Raw genomic sequence first — 19,302 nt, 5'->3', positions numbered from 1 at the left:
TAGTCGTTGTCTCTGATTGGGAACCATATTTAGGTAGCCTGTTTTGTCATTGTGGGTTGTGGGTGATTGTCTAGGTGTAGTGTTTGTGTCAGCACGATTGGTATTTAGCTTCACGGTTGTTTCTTTGTTGTTTTTGGAGTGTTCAGTTTCTTTCATTAAATAATGATGAACACTTACCTCGCTGCGTATTGGTCCTCCGATCCTTCTCGTTTCTCCTCGTCAGATGAGGATTACGAAGACAGCCGTGACAGGAATAAAAACAATTGGATCCATTGAATAGTTTCTGAATACTTTCCATATGCACTATATATATATATATCTGATACCCAGAGTCCTTCATTGCTGATGTGAAGAAGAACTGAATGAAAGAGTCCATGTCAACATAAAGCTGAGTGACTCACTAATTCATGACTTTGGATCAACATAAATAAGTACCAACATTCTTTCTGATAGTCTTTAATAAAGACATGCTTTGACCAAGTTAATCTGCTCATGTTGTGTGCAATTATTTGTGACATTGTGGTTACAATGAAGAATGTAAATTAACTAAATGAAATAAATCCTAATGAATAATCAGGTGCATGTTGCAACCTTTTCATTTTTCCTTATAATTTTTTTTGTATAAATGTATTTAATATAAAAAAACAAAAAAACAATACAAAACATACACATTCAAATGACAACTACATCACCCTGCCCAGACCCACCTGCTCACACCCCCATCCCCATCACCATCACCCTGCCCAGACCCACCTGCTCACACCCCCATCACCATCACCCTGCCCAGACCCACCTGCTCACACCCCCATCACCATCACCCTGCCCAGACCCACCTGCTCACACCCCCATCCCCATCACCATCACCCTGCCCAGACCCACCTGCTCACACCCCCATCACCATCACCCTGCCCAGACCCACCTGCTCACACCCCCATCACCATCACCCTGCCCAGACCCACCTGCTCACACCCCCATCCCCATCACCATCACCCTGCCCAGACCCACCTGCTCACACCCCCATCCCCATCACCCTGCCCAGACCCACCTGCTCACACCCCCATCCCCATCACCCTGCCCAGACCCACCTGCTCACACCCCTATCCCCATCACCCTGCCCAGACCCACCTGCTCACACCCCCATCCCCATCACCATCACCCTGCCCAGACCCACCTGCTCACACCCCCATCACCATCCCCATCACCCTGCCCAGACCCACCTGCTCACACCCCCATCACCATCACCATCACCCTGCCCAGACCCACCTGCTCACACCCCCATCCCCATCACCCTGCCCAGACCCACCTGCTCACACCCCCATCCCCATCACCCTGCCCAGACCCACCTGCTCACACCCCTATCCCCATCACCCTGCCCAGACCCACCTGCTCAACACCCCCATCCCCATCACCCTGCCCAGACCCACCTGCTCACACCCCTATCCCCATCACCATCACCCTGCCCAGACCCACCTGCTCACACCCCCATCCCCATCACCATCACCCTGCCCAGACCCACCTGCTCACACCCCTATCCCCATCACCATCACCCTGCCCAGACCCACCTGTTCACACCCCCATCCCCATCACCATCACCCTGTCCAGACCCACCTGCTCACACCCCCATCACCTACATCACCCTGCCCAGACCCACCTGCTCACACCCCCATCCCCATCACCATCACCCTGCCCAGACCCACCTGCTCACACCCCTATCCCCATCACCATCACCCTGCCCAGACCCACCTGCTCACACCCCTATCACCTACATCACCCTGCCCAGACCCACCTGCTCACACCCCTATCACCTACATCACCCTGCCCAGACCCACCTGCTCACACCCCTATCACCTACATCACCCTGCCCAGACCCACCTGCTCACACCCCCATCTCCATCACCATCACCCTGCCCAGACCCACCTGCTCACACCCCTATCCCCATCACCATCACCCTGCCCAGACCCACCTGCTCACACCCCCATCCCCATCACCATCACCCTGCCCAGACCCACCTGCTCACACCCCTATCCCCATCACCATCACCCTGCCCAGACCCACCTGTTCACACCCCCATCCCCATCACCATCACCCTGTCCAGACCCACCTGCTCACACCCCCATCACCTACATCACCCTGCCCAGACCCACCTGCTCACACCCCCATCCCCATCACCATCACCCTGCCCAGACCCACCTGCTCACACCCCTATCCCCATCACCATCACCCTGCCCAGACCCACCTGCTCACACCCCTATCACCTACATCACCCTGCCCAGACCCACCTGCTCACACCCCTATCACCTACATCACCCTGCCCAGACCTACCTGCTCACACCCCCATCACCTACATCACCCTGCCCAGACCTACCTGCTCACACCCCCATCCCCATCACCTACATCACCCTGCCCAGACCCACCTGCTCACACCCCCATCACCTACATCACCCTGTCTAGACCCACCTGCTCACACCCCCATCACCTACATCACCCTGCCCAGACCCACCTGTTTACACCCCCATCAACTACATCACCCTGCCCAGACGCACCTGCTCACACCCCCATCAACTACATCACCCTGCCCAGACCCACCTGTTTACACCCCCATCAACTACATCACCCTGCCCAGACGCACCTGCTCACACCCCCATCAACTACATCACCCTGCCCAGACCCACCTGCTCAACACCCCCATCACCTACATCACCCTGCCCAGACCCACCTGCTCACACCCCCATCACCTACATCACCCTGCCCAGACCCACCTGCTCACACCCCCATCTCCATCAACTACATCACCCTGTCCAGACCCACCTGCTCACACCCCCATCACCTACATCACCCTGTCCAGACCCACCTGCTCAACACCCCCATCAACTACATCACCCTGTCTAGACCCACCTGTTTACACCCCCATCAACTACATCACCCTGTCCAGACCCACCTGCTCAACACCTCAACAGCCCTAGCCGTAACACATATGTTTTTTCAACAGCAGGTTATGTTCATTAATATCAAAAGCTGTACTGAAATTTAAAAGTGCAGCTCCCACAATCTTCTTATTATCAATTTCTTTCAACCAATCATCAGTCATTTGTGTCAGTGCAGTACATGTTGACTGTCCTTCTCTATAAGCATGCTGAAAGTCTGTTGTTAATCTGTTTACAGAGAAACAGCATTGTATTTGGTAAAAACACATTTTTTCCAACCGTTTGCTAAGGGCTGGCAGCAAGCTGATTGGTCAGCTGTTAGAACCAGTAAAGGCCGCTTTACCGCTCTTGGGTAGAGGAATTACTTTGGCTTCCCTCCAGGCCTGAGGACAAAGACTTTCCTCTAGACTCAGATTAAAGATATGACAGATAGGAGTGGCTATAGAGTCAGCTACCATCCTCAGTAGCTTTCCATCTAAGTTGCCAGGAGGTTTGTCATTATTGATAAATAACAATCATTTTTCCACCTCTCCCACACTAACTTTATGAAATACTAAATTACAATGCTTTTCTTTCATTATTAGTTTTTTATGCTTGAATATGATGACTCACTGTTGGCATTTACTGCCTAAGTTTGACCACTTTGACTGTGAAATAATCATTAAAATAATTGTCAACATTAAATGGTTGTGTGATGAATAAGCCGTCTGATTTCGATGAAAGATGGAGTTGAATGTCTTTGTGCCTGTAACGGCTTTCTTCCTGGGGTGAAGGAGAGGACCAAAATGCAGCGCGGCTAGTGTTCAACATGATTTAATAAAGAAGAGACAAAAACGTGAACACTAACAAAATACAAAATAACAAATGTGAAAACCGAAACAGTCCTATCTGGTGCAGAACACAAAGACAGAAGACAACCACCCACAATCCCCAACACAAAACAAGCCACCTATATATGATTCTCAATCAGGGACAACGATTGACAGCTGCCTCTGATTGAGAACCATATCAGGCTGAACACAGAAACAGACAAACTAGACACACAACATAGAATGCCCACCCAGCTCACGTCCTGACCAACTCTAAAACAAGCAACACACATAAGAACTATGGTCAGGACGTGACAGTGCCCATAATTTAATTTAAAAGTTTTTTCCATCATTCTTTATATCAATGATCTTGGCTTCATAAAACAGTTTCTTCTTCTTTGTGTTGAGTTTAGTCACATCATTTCTCAATTTGCAGTAAGTCAACCAGTCAGAAGTGCAGCCAGACTTATCAGCCAGTCCTTTTGCCCCATCTCTTTCAACCATACAGTTTTTAAATTCCTCATCAATCCATGGAGCCTTAACAGTTCTAACAGTCAGTTTCTTAACAGGTGCATGTTCATCAATAATTGTAAAAAGCAATTTCATAAATTCATTAAGTGCAGCGTCTGGATGCTCCTCATTAATCACATCAGACAAACATATATTTATAACATCGTCCACAGCGAAATGTTTGTATGATCTCTTATACACTATTTTAGGCCCAGCTTTTGGAAATTTGTCTTTCCTGGATATAGCCACTATTTTGTGATCACTGAATCCAATGGGTACATCTTCAGAACAAAGTTCTACAGAATTAGTAAAGATGTGATCGATACACATGGATGATCTTGTTCCTGTAGTGTTTGTAAACACCCTGGTAGGTTGATTAATAACCTGAACCAGATTACAGGAACTGGTTACAGTGAGAAGCTTCCTCTTGTTAAACACCCTGGTAGGTTGATTAATAACCTGAACCAGATTACAGGCACTGGTTACAGTGAGAAGCTTCCTCTTGTTAAACACCCTGCTAGGTTGATTAATAACCTGAACCAGATTACAGGCACTGGTTACAGTGAGAAGCTTCCTCTTGTTAAACGCCCTGGTAGGTTGATTAATAACCTGAACCAGATTACAGGCACTGGTTACAGTGAGAAGCTTCCTCTTGTTAAACACCCTGGTAGGTTGATTAATAACCTGAACCAGATTACAGGCACTGGTTACAGTGAGAAGCTTCCTCTTGTTAAACACCCTGGTAGGTTGATTAATAACCTGAACCAGATTACAGGCACTGGTTACAGTGAGAAGCTTCCTCTTGTTAAACACCCTGGTAGGTTGATTAATAACCTGAACCAGATTACAGGCACTGGTTACAGTGAGAAGCTTCCTCTTGTAAAACACCCTGGTAGGTTGATTAATAACCTGAACCAGATTACAGGCACTGGTTACAGTGAGAAGCTTCCTCTTGTTAAACACCCTGGTAGGTTGATTACAGGCACTGGTTACAGTGAGAAGCTTCCTCTTGTTAAACACCCTGGTAGGTTGATTAATAACCTGAACCAGATTACAGGCACTGGTTACAGTGAGAAGCTTCCTCTTGTTAAACACCCTGGTAGGTTGATTAATAACCTGAATCAGATTACAGGCACTGGTTACAGTGAGAAGCTTCCTCTTGTAAACACCCTGGTAGGTTGATTAATAACCTGAACCAGATTACAGACACCGGTTACAGTGAGAAGCTTCCTCTTGTTAAACACCCTGGTAGGTTGATTAATAACCTGAACCAGATTACAGGCACTGGTTACAGTGAGAAGCTTCCTCTTGTTACAGACACTGGTTACAGTGAGAAGCTTCCTCTTGTTACAGACACTGGTTACAGTGAGAAGCTTCCTCTTGTTAAACACCCTGGTAGGTTGATTAATAACCTGATCCAGATTACAGGCGCTGGTTACAGTGAGAAGCTTCCTCTTGTTAAACACCCTGGTAGGTTGATTACAGGCACTGGTTACAGTGAGAAGCTTCCTCTTGTAAACACCCTGGTAGGTTGATTAATAACCTGAACCAGATTACAGGCACTGGTTATAGTGAGAAGCTTCCTCTTGAGTGGACAGCTTGATGAAAACCAGTCACTATTCAGGTCCCCAAGAAAGTAGACCTCTCTGTTTACATCACATACACTATCAAGCATTTCACACATATTATTTAGATACTGACTGTTACCACTTGGTGACTGTGTAACTGACTGACCAGTAGGTACCAGGGACTAAATCTGAGACATGCTCCTCCAGTCAGTTAAACAGGTTGGAGTGTGGAGGAACAGAAACTGGGAACGAAGTGTGTAGATAGACAGATGGCTGTTGGGTGCTGTGGGTGGGTGAAGGGCACACTGAGACAGAGACGTTTCCTGCCTACCCTCCTCTACCACCCTGTCCTGTCCTATCAAACCCACCCTCTCCTATATGTTTCTGTCTGGGGTAGATGTGATGAAGACATGATTTGGGACAAGCCCTGGTGACAGCCATGTCATCACACAGTTTCCCTAGCCTGGATCTTGAGGCTCTTTTAACCAAGAAACTATCAAATCTCAGCTGCCATGAAACCAAGCAGTGAGACTTCAGGACCAGGATTTCTAACCTCACTCCCCTTCTTGTCTCCCCTTTCAGTTTCCATTGATGAGATAGACTCTGTGCGTAAGGGCCGTCAGTCGGAGGGTCTTCAGAAGCACACAGAGGCCCACGTGGAGGACCTCTGTTTCTCCATCGTCTTTAAGGGCCGCAGGAGGAACCTGGATCTGATAGCTAGCTCGGTGGAGGAGGCTAGGCAGTGGGTCCACGGTCTGGAGAAGATCCTCTCTAACATGAAGAAACTCAACCGCCAGCAGACGAGTGAGCAGTATCCTCTTTCGTTAATCTGCTAAAACATTGTTTAGTTACTTGGGGTTACAAATCATAAAATAGTTGTCCAGCCTATTCAGTATAGTGGCTTCCCATCTACAATGTGTATAGGTCAACATTTAAGCTCCGAGCAACTGGTTGCTAGCAATTTATGTTATTTACGCCCGCCCGGCATCACTACTCTGGACGATTCTGACCTGGAATGTGGGGACAACTACTGATGCCTGGGTGTCTGGTTAGACTGTAGACTCTCCTTCCAGACTCACATCAAACATCTCCAGTCCAAAATCAGATCTGGAGTCGGCTTTCTATTTCACAAAAAAGCCTCCTTCACTCACGCCGCCAAACTTACCCTCGTAAAACTGACCATCCTACCGATCCTCGACTTCGGCGATGTCAACTGCAAAATAGCTTCCAATACTCTGCTCAGCGGGCTGGATGCGGTCTATCACAGTGCCATCCGTTTTGTTACCAAATCCCCTTATAACACCCACCACTGCGACCTGTATGCTCTAGTCGGCTGGCCCTCGCTACATGTTCGTCGTCAGACCCACTGGCTCCAGGTCATCTATAAGTCTATGCTAGGTAAAGCTCCGCCTTATCTCAGCTCACTGGTCACGATAACAACACCCACCCGTAGCACGAGCTCCAGCAGGTATATCTCACTGGTCATCCCAGGGGCCGACACCTCATTTGGCTGCCTTTCCTTCCAGTTCTTTGCTGCCAGTGACTGGAACGAATTGCAAAAATCGCTGAAGCTGGAGACCTATATCTCCCTCACTAACTTTAAACATTAGCTATCTGAGCAGCTAACCGATCGCTGCAGCTGTACATAGCCCTTCTGTAAATAGCCCACCCAATCTACCTACCTCATCCCCATATTGTTTTTATTTACTTTCTGCTCTTTTGCACACCAGTATCTCTACTTGCACACCATCATCTGCTCATCTATCACTCCAGTGTTAATCTGCTAAATTGTAATTACTTCGCCACTATGGCCTATTTATTGCCTTACCTCCTCATGCCATTTACACACCCTGTATATAGACTTTCTTTTTTTTCTATTGTGTTATTGACTCTACAGTTGTTTACTCCATGTGTAACTCTGTGTTGTTGTTTGTGTCACACTGCTTTGCTTTATCTTGGCCAGGTCACAGTTGTAAATGAGAACTTGTTCCCAACTAGCCTACCTGGTTAAATAAAGGTGAAATAAAAATTAAAAATCAAAAATCAATTGTAATGCTGGGAGGTAGATGTTCAGATGTTCAGTCTCCCCTGTCCTCAGCTTTTCACCACCGAACAAAGGAACAGGATACCATTTATAACCCCTCACCCTAGCCTGGGGTTGACCAATCAGAAGTCCCCTGTCCTCACCCTATCCTGGGGTTGACCAATCATAAGTCCCCTGTCCTCACCCTAGCCTGGGGTTGACCAATCAGAAGTCCCCTGTCCTCACCCTATCCTGGGGTTGACCAATCATAAGTCCCCTGTCCTCACCCTAGCCTGGGGTTGACCAATCAGAAGTCCCCTGTCCTCACCCTAGCCTGGGGTTGACCAATCAGAAGTCCCCTGTCCTCACCCTAGCCTGGGGTTGACCAATCAGAAGTCCCCTGTCCTCACCCTAGCCTGGGGTTAACCAATCAGAAGTCCCCTGTCCTCACCCTAGCCTGGGGTTGACCAATCAGAAGTCCCCTGTCCTCACCCTAACCTGGGGTTGACCAATCAGAAGTCCTTGCAATACAACTTGGCCAATGGCCAAATAACAAGTATCCTGCCCCCGACTCAATGTACAGACCAATTACATTCGTTATTAACCATTAGGACTCTAGTTGTTAGTCCCCTCATCCTCTGCGCTGTGTATTTATCTTTGACACATTCCTACATGGTGAATGATTGATCCTTAAATCTGGGCGTTTTAAAGCTGGATCTTCAACTGTATGAGGAAAGCAGACAAGAACAAGGACAACAAGATGACTCTGAAGGAGCTGAAACACTTCCTCCGACAGATCAACATCGAGGTGGACGACATGTACGCTGAAGTGCTGTTTGCAGTGAGTGGACAGCTACAGTTGGTCAATGACTTACAAGGTGTTATAGAGTCTGTACAGGCAGCTCCTAATGCAGTTCTGTCATGTTCCTGTATGTATATGGGTTTCATTTAAGGTTATGTTATGTCTCCAAGTATTTGACTTTGTCTGAGGAGGAACTGAACGTGCTGTATCTCGTTAGTACTGTTTTGTTAATGATCTTGTCCTACAGAAATGTGACAAGTCTAACTCGGGCTCCCTGGAAGGTCCTGAGATCAAACACTTCTATGACCTGCTGATATATCGCGAGGAGATCGATGTGATCTATGGGAAGTACGCCACTACGGGGGAGCAGATGAGTGTCAAAGACCTGCTCAACTTCCTGCTGAACGAGCAGCGTGAGGTGGCCACCATGGAGGACGCTGTAAGACTCATACAGAGATACGAGCTGGACGATTCAGGTGAGAGATGCTGTGGTACTGACTCAATATGAGCTGGATGACTCAAGTGAGGAGAGATGCCCTAGTACTGACTCAATATGAGCTGGGTGACTCAGGTGAGGAGAGATGCCCTAGTACTGACTCAATACGAGCTGGATGACTCAGGTGAGGAGAGATGCCCTAGTACTGACTCAATATGAGCTGGGTGACTCAGGTGAGGAGAGATGCCCTAGTACTGACTCAATACGAGCTGGATGACTCAGGTGAGGAGAGATGCCCTAGTACTGACTCAATACGAGCTGGATGACTCAGGTGTGGAGAGATGCCCTAGTACTGACTCAATACGAGCTGGATGACTCAGGTGAGGAGAGATGCCCTAGTACTGACTCAATACGAGCTGGATGACTCAGGTGTGGAGAGTCGCTCAGACACACATACATGAACTCACTACACTGAGTGTACAAAACATTAAAAACACCTGCTCTTTCCATGACAGACTGACCAGGTGAATCCAGGTGAAAGCTAAGATCTCTTATTGATGTCACGTGTTAAATCCACTTCAACTCAGTGTAGATGAAGGAGAGGAGACAGGTTAATAAAGAAGGATTTTTAATCCTTGAGACAATTGAGACATGGATTGTGTGTGCGATTCAGAGGGTGAATGTATAAGACCAGTTTGAGTGTGTCAAGAGTTTCAACGCTGCTCGGTTTTTCACACTGAAAAGTTTCCCGTGTCTATCAAGAATGATCCACCACCCAAAGGGCATCCAGCCAATTTGACACAACTGTGGGAAGCACTGGAGTCAACATGGGCCAGCATCCCTGTGGAACGCTTTCGACACCTTGTAGACACCATGCCCCGACACATTTAGGCTGTTCTGAGGGCAAAAGGGGGGTACAACTCAATATTAGTAAGGTGTTCCTAATGTTTTGTACACTCATTTTACTGTACGTAAGAATGCAGTATTCTATGGCAGCATACAGTTTCATGGTATTCTATGAATGTGCTAAAACACTTGTATTTCTGAGGCACCTTTCTAATGTAGGCTAAATTATATACAATGCCTTCAGAAATGATTCATTCTGTAACGGCTGTCGTAGTCGTTCTCCTCCTCAGACGAGGAGGAGCATGAATCGGACCAAGATGCGGATTGGTAAGTATTCATTATTTAATGGAAAAACAACAAACACTACAAAATACAAAAACCAACAAACGTGACTAACCTGAAACAGTCCTGTGCGGCCCAAACACTGACACAGGAACAAACACTCACAAAAGACAAGTGAAACCCTGGCTGCCTTAGTATGATTCTCAATCAGGGACAACGATTGACAGCTGTCTCTGATTGAGAATCATACCAGGCCGAACACAAAATGCCAACATAGAAAATCAAACCTAGACAACCCACCCAACTCACGCCCTGACCAACTAAAACAAATACATGACAAAGGAAAACAGGTCAGGAACGTGACACATTCCTCCACTTCATTACATTGATTATTTTTTTCCACACATACTACCACATAATGGCAAAGTGAAAACAGGGTTTTGGACATTTTTTTGTGCAAATTTATTTAAAATGAAATACAGAAATGTCTTATTTACATAAGTATTCACACCCCTGAGTCAATACATGTTAGAATCCCCTTTGGCAGCGATTACAGCGGTGAATCTTTAGAGCTGGGGAAGAGCTGGCAGCGATTACAGCGGTGAATCTTTAGATCTGGGGAAGAGCTGGCAGCGATTACAGCGGTGAATCTTTAGATCTGGGGAAGAGCTGGCAGCGATTACAGCGGTGAATCTTTAGATCTGGGGAAGAGCTGGCAGCGATTACAGCGGTGAATCTTTAGATCTGGGGAAGAGCTGGCAGCGATTACAGCGGTGAATCTTTAGAGCTGGGGAAGAGCTGGCAGCGATTACAGCGGTGAATCTTTAGATCTGGGGAAGAGCTGGCAGCGATTACAGCGGTGAATCTTTAGAGCTGGGGAAGAGCTGGCAGCGATTACAGCGGTGAATCTTTATGGGGAAGTCTTTAAGATTTCCTGGATTATGCAACATTTTCACATTATTCTTCTCAAAATTCTTCAATCTCTGCCAAATTAGTTGTTGATCATTGATAGACAACCTTTTTCCAGGTCAATAGATTTACAAGCTGAATTAACTCGTCCACTCAGGAACATTCACTGTCTACTTGGTAAGCAACTCCAGTGTATTTTTGACCTTGTGTTTTAGGTTATTGTCCTGGTGAAAGTTGAATTCATCTCCCAGTGTCTGGTGGAAAGTAGACTGAACCAGGTTTTTCTCTAGGATTTTGCCTGTGCTTAGCTCCATTCCATTGCTTTTTTATCCTGAAAAACTGCCCAGTCCTTATTGATGACAAGCATACCCATAACACGGTGGTGGTCGGTGCCTTTTAAGATCAGGGTCAGGGTTTTTTATGAGCACGGCCATATTTCTATTACAGTATATTAGGTTACTGTCATTCATATTCCATTCACCCAGCGCAATGTAACATTGACAGGTTTAGGTTACTACTTTATACTCTAATCATTAGGTTGCTACTGTCACGACTTCTGCCGAAGTTGGTTCCTCTCCTTGTTTTTGTCGGTGTTCGGCGATCGACGTCACCGGTCTTCTAGCCATCGCCGATCCATTTTTCATTTTCCATTGGTTTTGTCTTGTTTTCCCACACACCTGGTTTTCATTGCCTCATTACGTGTAGTGTATTTAACCCTCTGTTCCCCCCATGTCTTTGTGTGGTATTGTTTGTTGTAAGTGCTTGTGCACATTGCTGTCTGGTGAGCGACGGGTTTTGTACCCATTCTTTATTATTCTGGATGCCGGTGGTTATAAAGTCGCCTGCGTCTGACTTCACTGCCACCAGTTACGCACGCCTTACAGAATACCACACCCGAATATGGAGTCAGCAGGAGCAACCTAGCCGATGAATGACAGTTTACAACATACAGTGGGGCAAAAAAGTATTTAGTCAGCCACCAATTGTGCAAGTTCTCCCACTTAAAAAGATGAGAGAGGCCTGTAATTTTCATCATAGGTACACTTCAACTATGACAGACAAAATAAGAAAAAAAAATCCAGAAAATCACATTGTAGGATTTTTTATGAATTTATTTGCAAATTATGGTGGAAAATAAGTATTTGGTTTATCTCAATACTTTGTTATATACCCTTTGTTGGCAATGACAGAGGTCAAACGTTTTCTGTAAGTCTTCACAAGGTTTTCACACACTGTTGCTGGTATTTCGGCCCATTCCTCCATGCAGATCTCCTCTAGAGCAGTGATGTTTTGGGGCTGTTGCTGGGCAACACGGACTTTCAACTCCCTCCAAAGATTTTCTATGGGGTTGAGATCTGGAGACTGGCTAGGCCACTCCAGGACTGGTGCAGGTCTACAATTTTGTTTCTGGTGTCCTTTGACAGCTCTTTGGTCTTGGCCATAGTGGAGTTGAGTGTGACTGTTTGAGGTTGTAGACAGGTGTCTTTTATACTGATAACAAGTTCAAACAGGTGCCATTAATACAGTTAACGAGTGGAGGACAGAGGAGCCTCTTAAAGAAGTTGTTACAGGTCTGTGAGAGCCAGAAATCTTGCTTGTTTGTAGGTGACCAAATACTTATTTTCCACCATAATTGGCAAATAAATTCATTAAAAATCCTACAATGTGATTTTCAGAACTTGCACAATTGGTGGCTGACTAAATACTTTTTTGCCCCACTGTACGTGCACAGGTTGAAAAGTAATTTTTTGTAGTCATGGTGACAGACAGTGACACATTCCATTTCGCCTTGCACACTTTTGCCTGCATCTAACAGATATAGGGTGTAATCATTAGTCCAAAAGTTGCAAACAAGATGTCATAGTCAACATAGCTACTAGAACTAACACTACAATCATGCAGTACAGTGTACAGTCAGCAAGCAGTTTAGCAGTTACACCGGCGGGCCCCAGTGGCTATAAATGAATATTAACAAAAGCTTGCCTTGATTTGGAAACCATAGCCAGTTGCAAACAGGGTGCATGTTCTGGAATATTTGTTATTCTGTACGTGCTTCCTTCTTGTCACTCTGTCATTTAGGTTAGTATTGTGGAGTAACTACCATGTTGTTGATCCATCCTCAGTTTTCTCCTATCACAGCCATTAAACTCTGTAACTGTTTTAAAGTCACCATTGGCCTCATGGTGAAATCCCTGAGCGGTTTCCTTCCTCTCTGGCAACTGAGTTAGGAAGGATGCCTGTATCATTGTAGTGACTGGGTGTATTGATACACCATCCAATGTAATTAATAACTTCACCGTGCTCAAAAGGGATATTCAATGTCGGCTTTTTTACCCATCTACCAATAGGTGCCCTTCTTTGCGAGGCACTGGAAAACCTCCCTGGTCTTTGTGGTTGAATCTGTGTTTGAAATTCACTGCCTGACTGAGGGACCTTACAGATAATTGTATGTGTGGGGTACAGAGATGAGGTAGTCATTCAAAAATCATGTTAAACACAATTATTGCACACAGAGTGAGTCCATGCAACTTATTATGTAATTTGTTAAGCAATATTTTACTCCTGAACATATTTAGGCATTGCCATAACAACGGGTTTGAATACTTATTGACTCAAGACATTTCAGCTTTTCATTTTTTATGAATTAAAAAACAACAACGAAAAACATAATTCAACTTTGACATTATGGGGTATTGTGTGTTGGCCAGTGAACAAAAAAATCTAAATTTAATACATTTTCAATTCAGGCTCTAACACAACAAAATGTGTCAAGGGGTGTGAATACTTTCTGAAGGCACTGTATATCTGGGAGGGCTATTTCACAAGGCCCAATCCCCTAACTCATTCTGCCCCCCCCCCAGCAAAGCAGAAGAATCACATGACCAAAGATGGCTTCCTGATGTACCTGCAACAGGAGGAGGGGTCTATCTTCAACCCCGCCCACAAGGAGGTGTTCCAGGATATGAGCCAGCCAATCAACCACTACTTCATCAGCTCCTCCCACAACACCTACCTGATGGAAGACCAGCTCAAAGGCCCCAGCAGCACAGAGGCCTATATCAAGTAACCATGACAACCTCTAATCTAAACGAATCATACATTACTACCTCTAATCTAAACTAACCATACATTACTACCTCTAATCTAAACTAACCATACCTTACTACCTCTAATCTAAACTAACCATACTACCTCTAATCTAAACTAACCATACTACCTCTAATCTAAACTAACCATACTACCTCTAATCTAACATAACCATACTACCTCTAATCTAAACTAACCTTACTACCTCTAATCTAATCTAAACTAACCTTACTACCTCTAATCTAAACTAATCATACCTTACTACCTCTAATCTAAACTAACCATACCTTACTACCTCTAATCTAAACTAACCTTACTACCTCTAATCTAAACTAACCATACCTTACTACCTCTAATCTAAACTAACCGTACTACCTCTAATCTAGACTAATCATACCTTACTACCTCTAATCTAAACTAATCATACCTTACTACCTCTAATCTAAACGAATCATACATTACTACCTCTAATCTAAACTAACCGTACTACCTCTAATCTAAACTAACCGTACTACCTCTAATCTAAACTAACCATACCTTACATACAGTTCAATGTAACAGTGATAGGTTTAGGTTACTGTCATTCATATTCTATTCACCCAGTTCAATGTAACAGTGATAGGTTTAGGTTACTGTCATTCATATTCACCCAGTTCAATGTAACATCGTTAGGTTTAGGTTACTGTCATTCATATTCACCCAGTTCAATGTAACAGTGATAGGTTTAGGTTACTGTCATTCATATTCACCCAGTTCAATGTAACAGTGATAGGTTTAGGTTACTGTCATTCATATTCACCCAGTTCAATGTAACAGTGATAGGTTTAGGTTACTGTCATTCATATTCACCCAGTTCAATGTAACAGTGATAGGTTTAGGTTACTGTCATTCATATTCACCCAGTTCAATGTAACAGTGATAGGTTTAGGTTACTGTCATTCATATTCACCCAGTTCAATGTAACAGTGATAGGTTTAGGTTACTGTCATTCATATTCACCCAGTTCAATGTACCAGTGATATTCCTTCCTTCTTCCTAACCCTAACTCATAATGTGACTTGCACGTAGGTACATTTCCCAGGTTTTCCAGAAATCTCAGTTGGAAATCTTTCAACCAGGATTTTTTGAAAGTTTGAGAATTTTGGGAAAGTTACATACATTTTGCAACCCTACTAAACCCTACTAAACCCTACTAAACCCTACTAAACCCTACTAAACCCTACTAAACCCTACTAAACCCTACTAAACCATACTAAACCCTACTAAACCCTACTAAACCCTACTCGCAGGCCTGATGTGGCCAGTACAGGGTTGCAAAGGGAGGGTATATTACTAGAAACGTTTGAAGTTTACCAGTAAACTACCAGAATGTTTGTATGTTGAAGGATTTTATGTAATCTTTCACAAGACATTTAGTGGCCCTTTGGGGTACTTCAGATTATTACGTGTGTCTGGAGGTGTGGCTTAGGCCTTACTCAAAATGTTCAAACTGATACAACTCAGATCTGGACCCCCTACAGGGTCACAGAGACTATCGGTTTGAGTAATGACTACAACATCACTTTAACTGTACTCAGATATATTTAGTACAACAGGTCTCCTCAAAAGTTATGAGTAATGACAGCACATTGGGGTGTACAATGTACATTAATACATACTTAATACAACATATTGCATACAGTACGTAAACATATTGCTACATACAACTTAATAAACACTAAAAAAATAAAAAAATAAAAATGCTTACCCCTTTTTTCTCCCCCATTTCCAATTGGCAGTTACAGTCTTGTTCCATCAATGCAACTCGGGAAAAGCGAATGTCGAGAGCTGTGCATCCTCTACTTGACACTTCTTGACACACTGACCCGCATATCCCAAGAAAACAGCCACACCAATGTGTCGGAGGAAACCCCGTCCAACTGGCGGCCATGTCAGCGTGCACTGCGCCCAGCCCGCCACTGGAGTCGCTAGTGCGCGATGGGACAAGGAACTCTCTGCCTGCCAAACTCCTAACAACGCTGGACCAATTGTGCACCGCCTCATGGGTCTCCCAGTCACGGCTGTGACACAGCCTGGGATCGAACCCGGGTCTGTAGTGATGCCTCAGTCATAGACAGTGCCTTAGACCGCCACTCGGGAGGCCCCTGCAAAAAGATTTTAACAAACAATTGGTCCCTCAAAAAATGCAGCCCTCCGTTGAATTTCAAAATCCCGATGTGGCCCTCGAGCGAAAAAGTAAACATGTCTTTGTTACAGTGTCTATGAAGTTACATATAGCGATATTTTTGGGGACGTAAATACCAAGTATGTCTACTTCACCATTTTATTGGTAAACTACAAGAAAGTGTAAACACTGTGTATTTTAACGATCCAACACGTAATATAGTTGTCATAATTAGGTTTTAGTCCAGAGAGGCTAGAACAGTGACTAAGATCTTCAATGAGAGTGTGCATGGATCCAGATTGCGGACTTAAGAATAAGCTTAATCGGCATGCTTCGACACTTTGTTATTATCCCTTTGATTTGTAACCCCTTAATTTTTATAATTATATATTTTTATACATTTACCCTATGGGACTCCCAATCACAGCCAAATGTGTTTCAGCCTGGATTCGAACCAGGGACTGTAGTGACACCTCTTGTACTGAGCTGTAGTACCTTAGACTGCTGTGCCACCCCTGTCACATGATCTCAGTATATATACACCTGTTCTGAAAGGCCCCAGAGTCTGCAACACCACTAAGCAAGCGGCACCATGAAGACCAAGGAGCTCTCCTTTTTTGATTTGATGTGCTTGTTGGTTCTAATTTTAATAGCTAGCATTGCAATGGCCATAATAAATAGACATGGAGACAACGGACAGCCTTGTTTTTTTCCTCTTAAAAGCTCAAAACTTTCTGAGAAGTAACCATTATTTACTATTTTGGGGTTTTGTACATAATCTTAACCCATAGTATAAGAGATTCACCGAAATTAAAGTAATCCAGGCACTTATATATATACATTCTAGTCAAACACCAAAATCAGCTATGACGAGTAGATGTATTACTAAATACAGATACAGTACTAGATACAGTAGCTATAGTACTAGATACAGTGGATCCACATCTGGCCATGATTGGGAGTCCCATAGGGCACACAATTGCCCCAGCGTTGTCTGGGTTTGGCCGGGGTAGGCCGTCATTGTAAATAAGAGTTACCTTGACCTGCTTGTCTAGTTAAATAACGGTTAAATAAACATTTATAAAAAATACAGTACTATAAACAGTACATTTACATTTACATTTAAGTCATTTAGCAGACGCTCTTATCCAGAGCGACTTACAAATTGGTGCATTCACCTAATGACATCCAGTGGAACAGCCACTTTACAATAGTGCATCTAAATCTTTTTGGGGGGGGGGGGGGGGGGGGGGGGGCAGAAGGATTGCTTTATCCTAGGTATTCCTTGAAGAGGTGGGGTTTCAGGTGTCTCCGGAAGGTGGTGATTGACTCCGCTGTCCTGGCGTCGTGAGGGAGTTTGTTCCACCATTGGGGTGCCAGAGCAGCGAACAGTTTTGACTGGGCTGAGCCAGTAGATATAGTACTAGATACAAATACATTAATATATATAGTACTAGACACAGATAGAGTACTAGATACAGTGCCTTGCAAATTCACCCCTTTTCTTATTTGTTGCATTACAACCTGTAATTTAAAATTATTTGTATTTGGATTTCATGATATGGACATACACGAAATAGTGAAATGAAAAAAATAACTGGTTTCAAAAAATTATTTAAAAATAATGGAAGTGGTGTGTGGATATGTATTCAACCCTTTTGCTATGAAGCCCCTAAATAAGATCTGGTGCAACCAATTACCTTCAGAAGTCACATAACTAGTTAAATAAAGTCCATCTGTGTGCAATCTAAATGTCACATGATCTGTCATATGATCTCAGTGTGTATCCACCTGTTCTGAAAGGCCCCATAGTCTGCAACACCACTAAGCAAGGGGCACCATGAAGACCAAGGAGCTTTCCAAACAGGTCAGGGACAAAGTTGTGGAGAAGTACAGATCAGGGTTGGGTTATAAGAAAATATCAGAAACTTTGAACATCCCACGGAGCACCGTTAAATCCATTCTTAAAAAATTGAAAGAATATGGCAGCACAACAAACCTGCCAAGAGAGGGCCGCCCACCAAAACTCAGACAAGGCAAAGAGGGCATTAATCAGAGAGGCAACAACGAGACCAAAGAGAACCCTGAAGGAGCTGCAAAGCTCCACAGCGGAGATCGGAGTATCTGTCCATAGGACCACTTTAAGCTGTACACTCCACAGAGCTCAACTTTACGGAAGAGTGGCCAGAAAAAAAGACATTGCCTAAAGAAAAAAATAAGCAAACATGTTTGGAGTTCACCAAAAGACATTAGGGAGACTCCGCAAACATATGGAAGAAGGTACTCTGGTCAGATGAGACTAAAAATGAGCTTTTTGGCCATCAAGAAAAACGCTATGTCTGGCGCAGACCCAACACCTCTCATCACTCCGAGAACACTATCCCCACAGAGATTTGAGACTGGGACGAGGGTTCACCTTCCAGCAGGACAATGACCCTAAGCATACTGCTAAAGCAACACTCGAGTGGTTTAAGGAGAAACATTTAAATGTCTTGGAATGGCCTAGTCAAAGCCCAGACCTCAATCCAATTGAGAATCTGTGGTATGACTTAAAGATTGCTGTACACCAGCAGAACCCATCCAACTAGAAGGAGATGGAGCAGTTTTGCCTTGAAGAACGGGCAAAAATCCCAGTGGCTAGATGTGCCAAGCTTATAGAGACATACCCCAAGAGACTTGCTGCTGTAATTGCTGCAAAAGGTGGCTCTACAAAGTATTGACTTTGGGGGGGGGGGGGGGGGGGGGGGGTTGAATAATTATGCACGCTCAAATGTTTTTGTTGTTGTTGTCTTATTTCTTGTTTGTTCCACAATAAAACATATTGTGCATGTTGTGTAAATCAAATGATACACCCCCCCCCCGACCGCCCCCCCCCCCCCCCCCCCCCCCCCCAAAAAAAACTATTTTAATTCCAGGTTGTAAGGCAACAAAATAGAAAGAA

General features: G+C 44.6%; 1 protein-coding gene across 1 annotated transcript in view; it reads left to right on the top strand.

The window, feature by feature from the left end:
• The window catches only part of LOC129858876 (1-phosphatidylinositol 4,5-bisphosphate phosphodiesterase delta-1-like), a 55,003-nt gene that overhangs the window by 16,210 nt on the left and 19,491 nt on the right, over nt 1–19,302 (top strand). Inside the window, exons 3-6 of the mRNA XM_055928111.1 lie at nt 6,395–6,623; nt 8,547–8,676; nt 8,885–9,113; nt 13,972–14,173. Coding sequence (XP_055784086.1) covers nt 6,395–6,623; nt 8,547–8,676; nt 8,885–9,113; nt 13,972–14,173 — 790 coding nt within the window. The remainder of the gene's footprint in view (nt 1–6,394; nt 6,624–8,546; nt 8,677–8,884; nt 9,114–13,971; nt 14,174–19,302) is intronic.

This window comes from Salvelinus fontinalis, chromosome 7, assembly GCF_029448725.1.
Source record: "Salvelinus fontinalis isolate EN_2023a chromosome 7, ASM2944872v1, whole genome shotgun sequence".
In the NCBI taxonomy this organism is placed as follows: domain Eukaryota; kingdom Metazoa; phylum Chordata; class Actinopteri; order Salmoniformes; family Salmonidae; genus Salvelinus; species Salvelinus fontinalis.
Note: the sequence above shows the minus strand (reverse complement) of the source record. Positions and strands in the feature narration are given on the sequence as shown.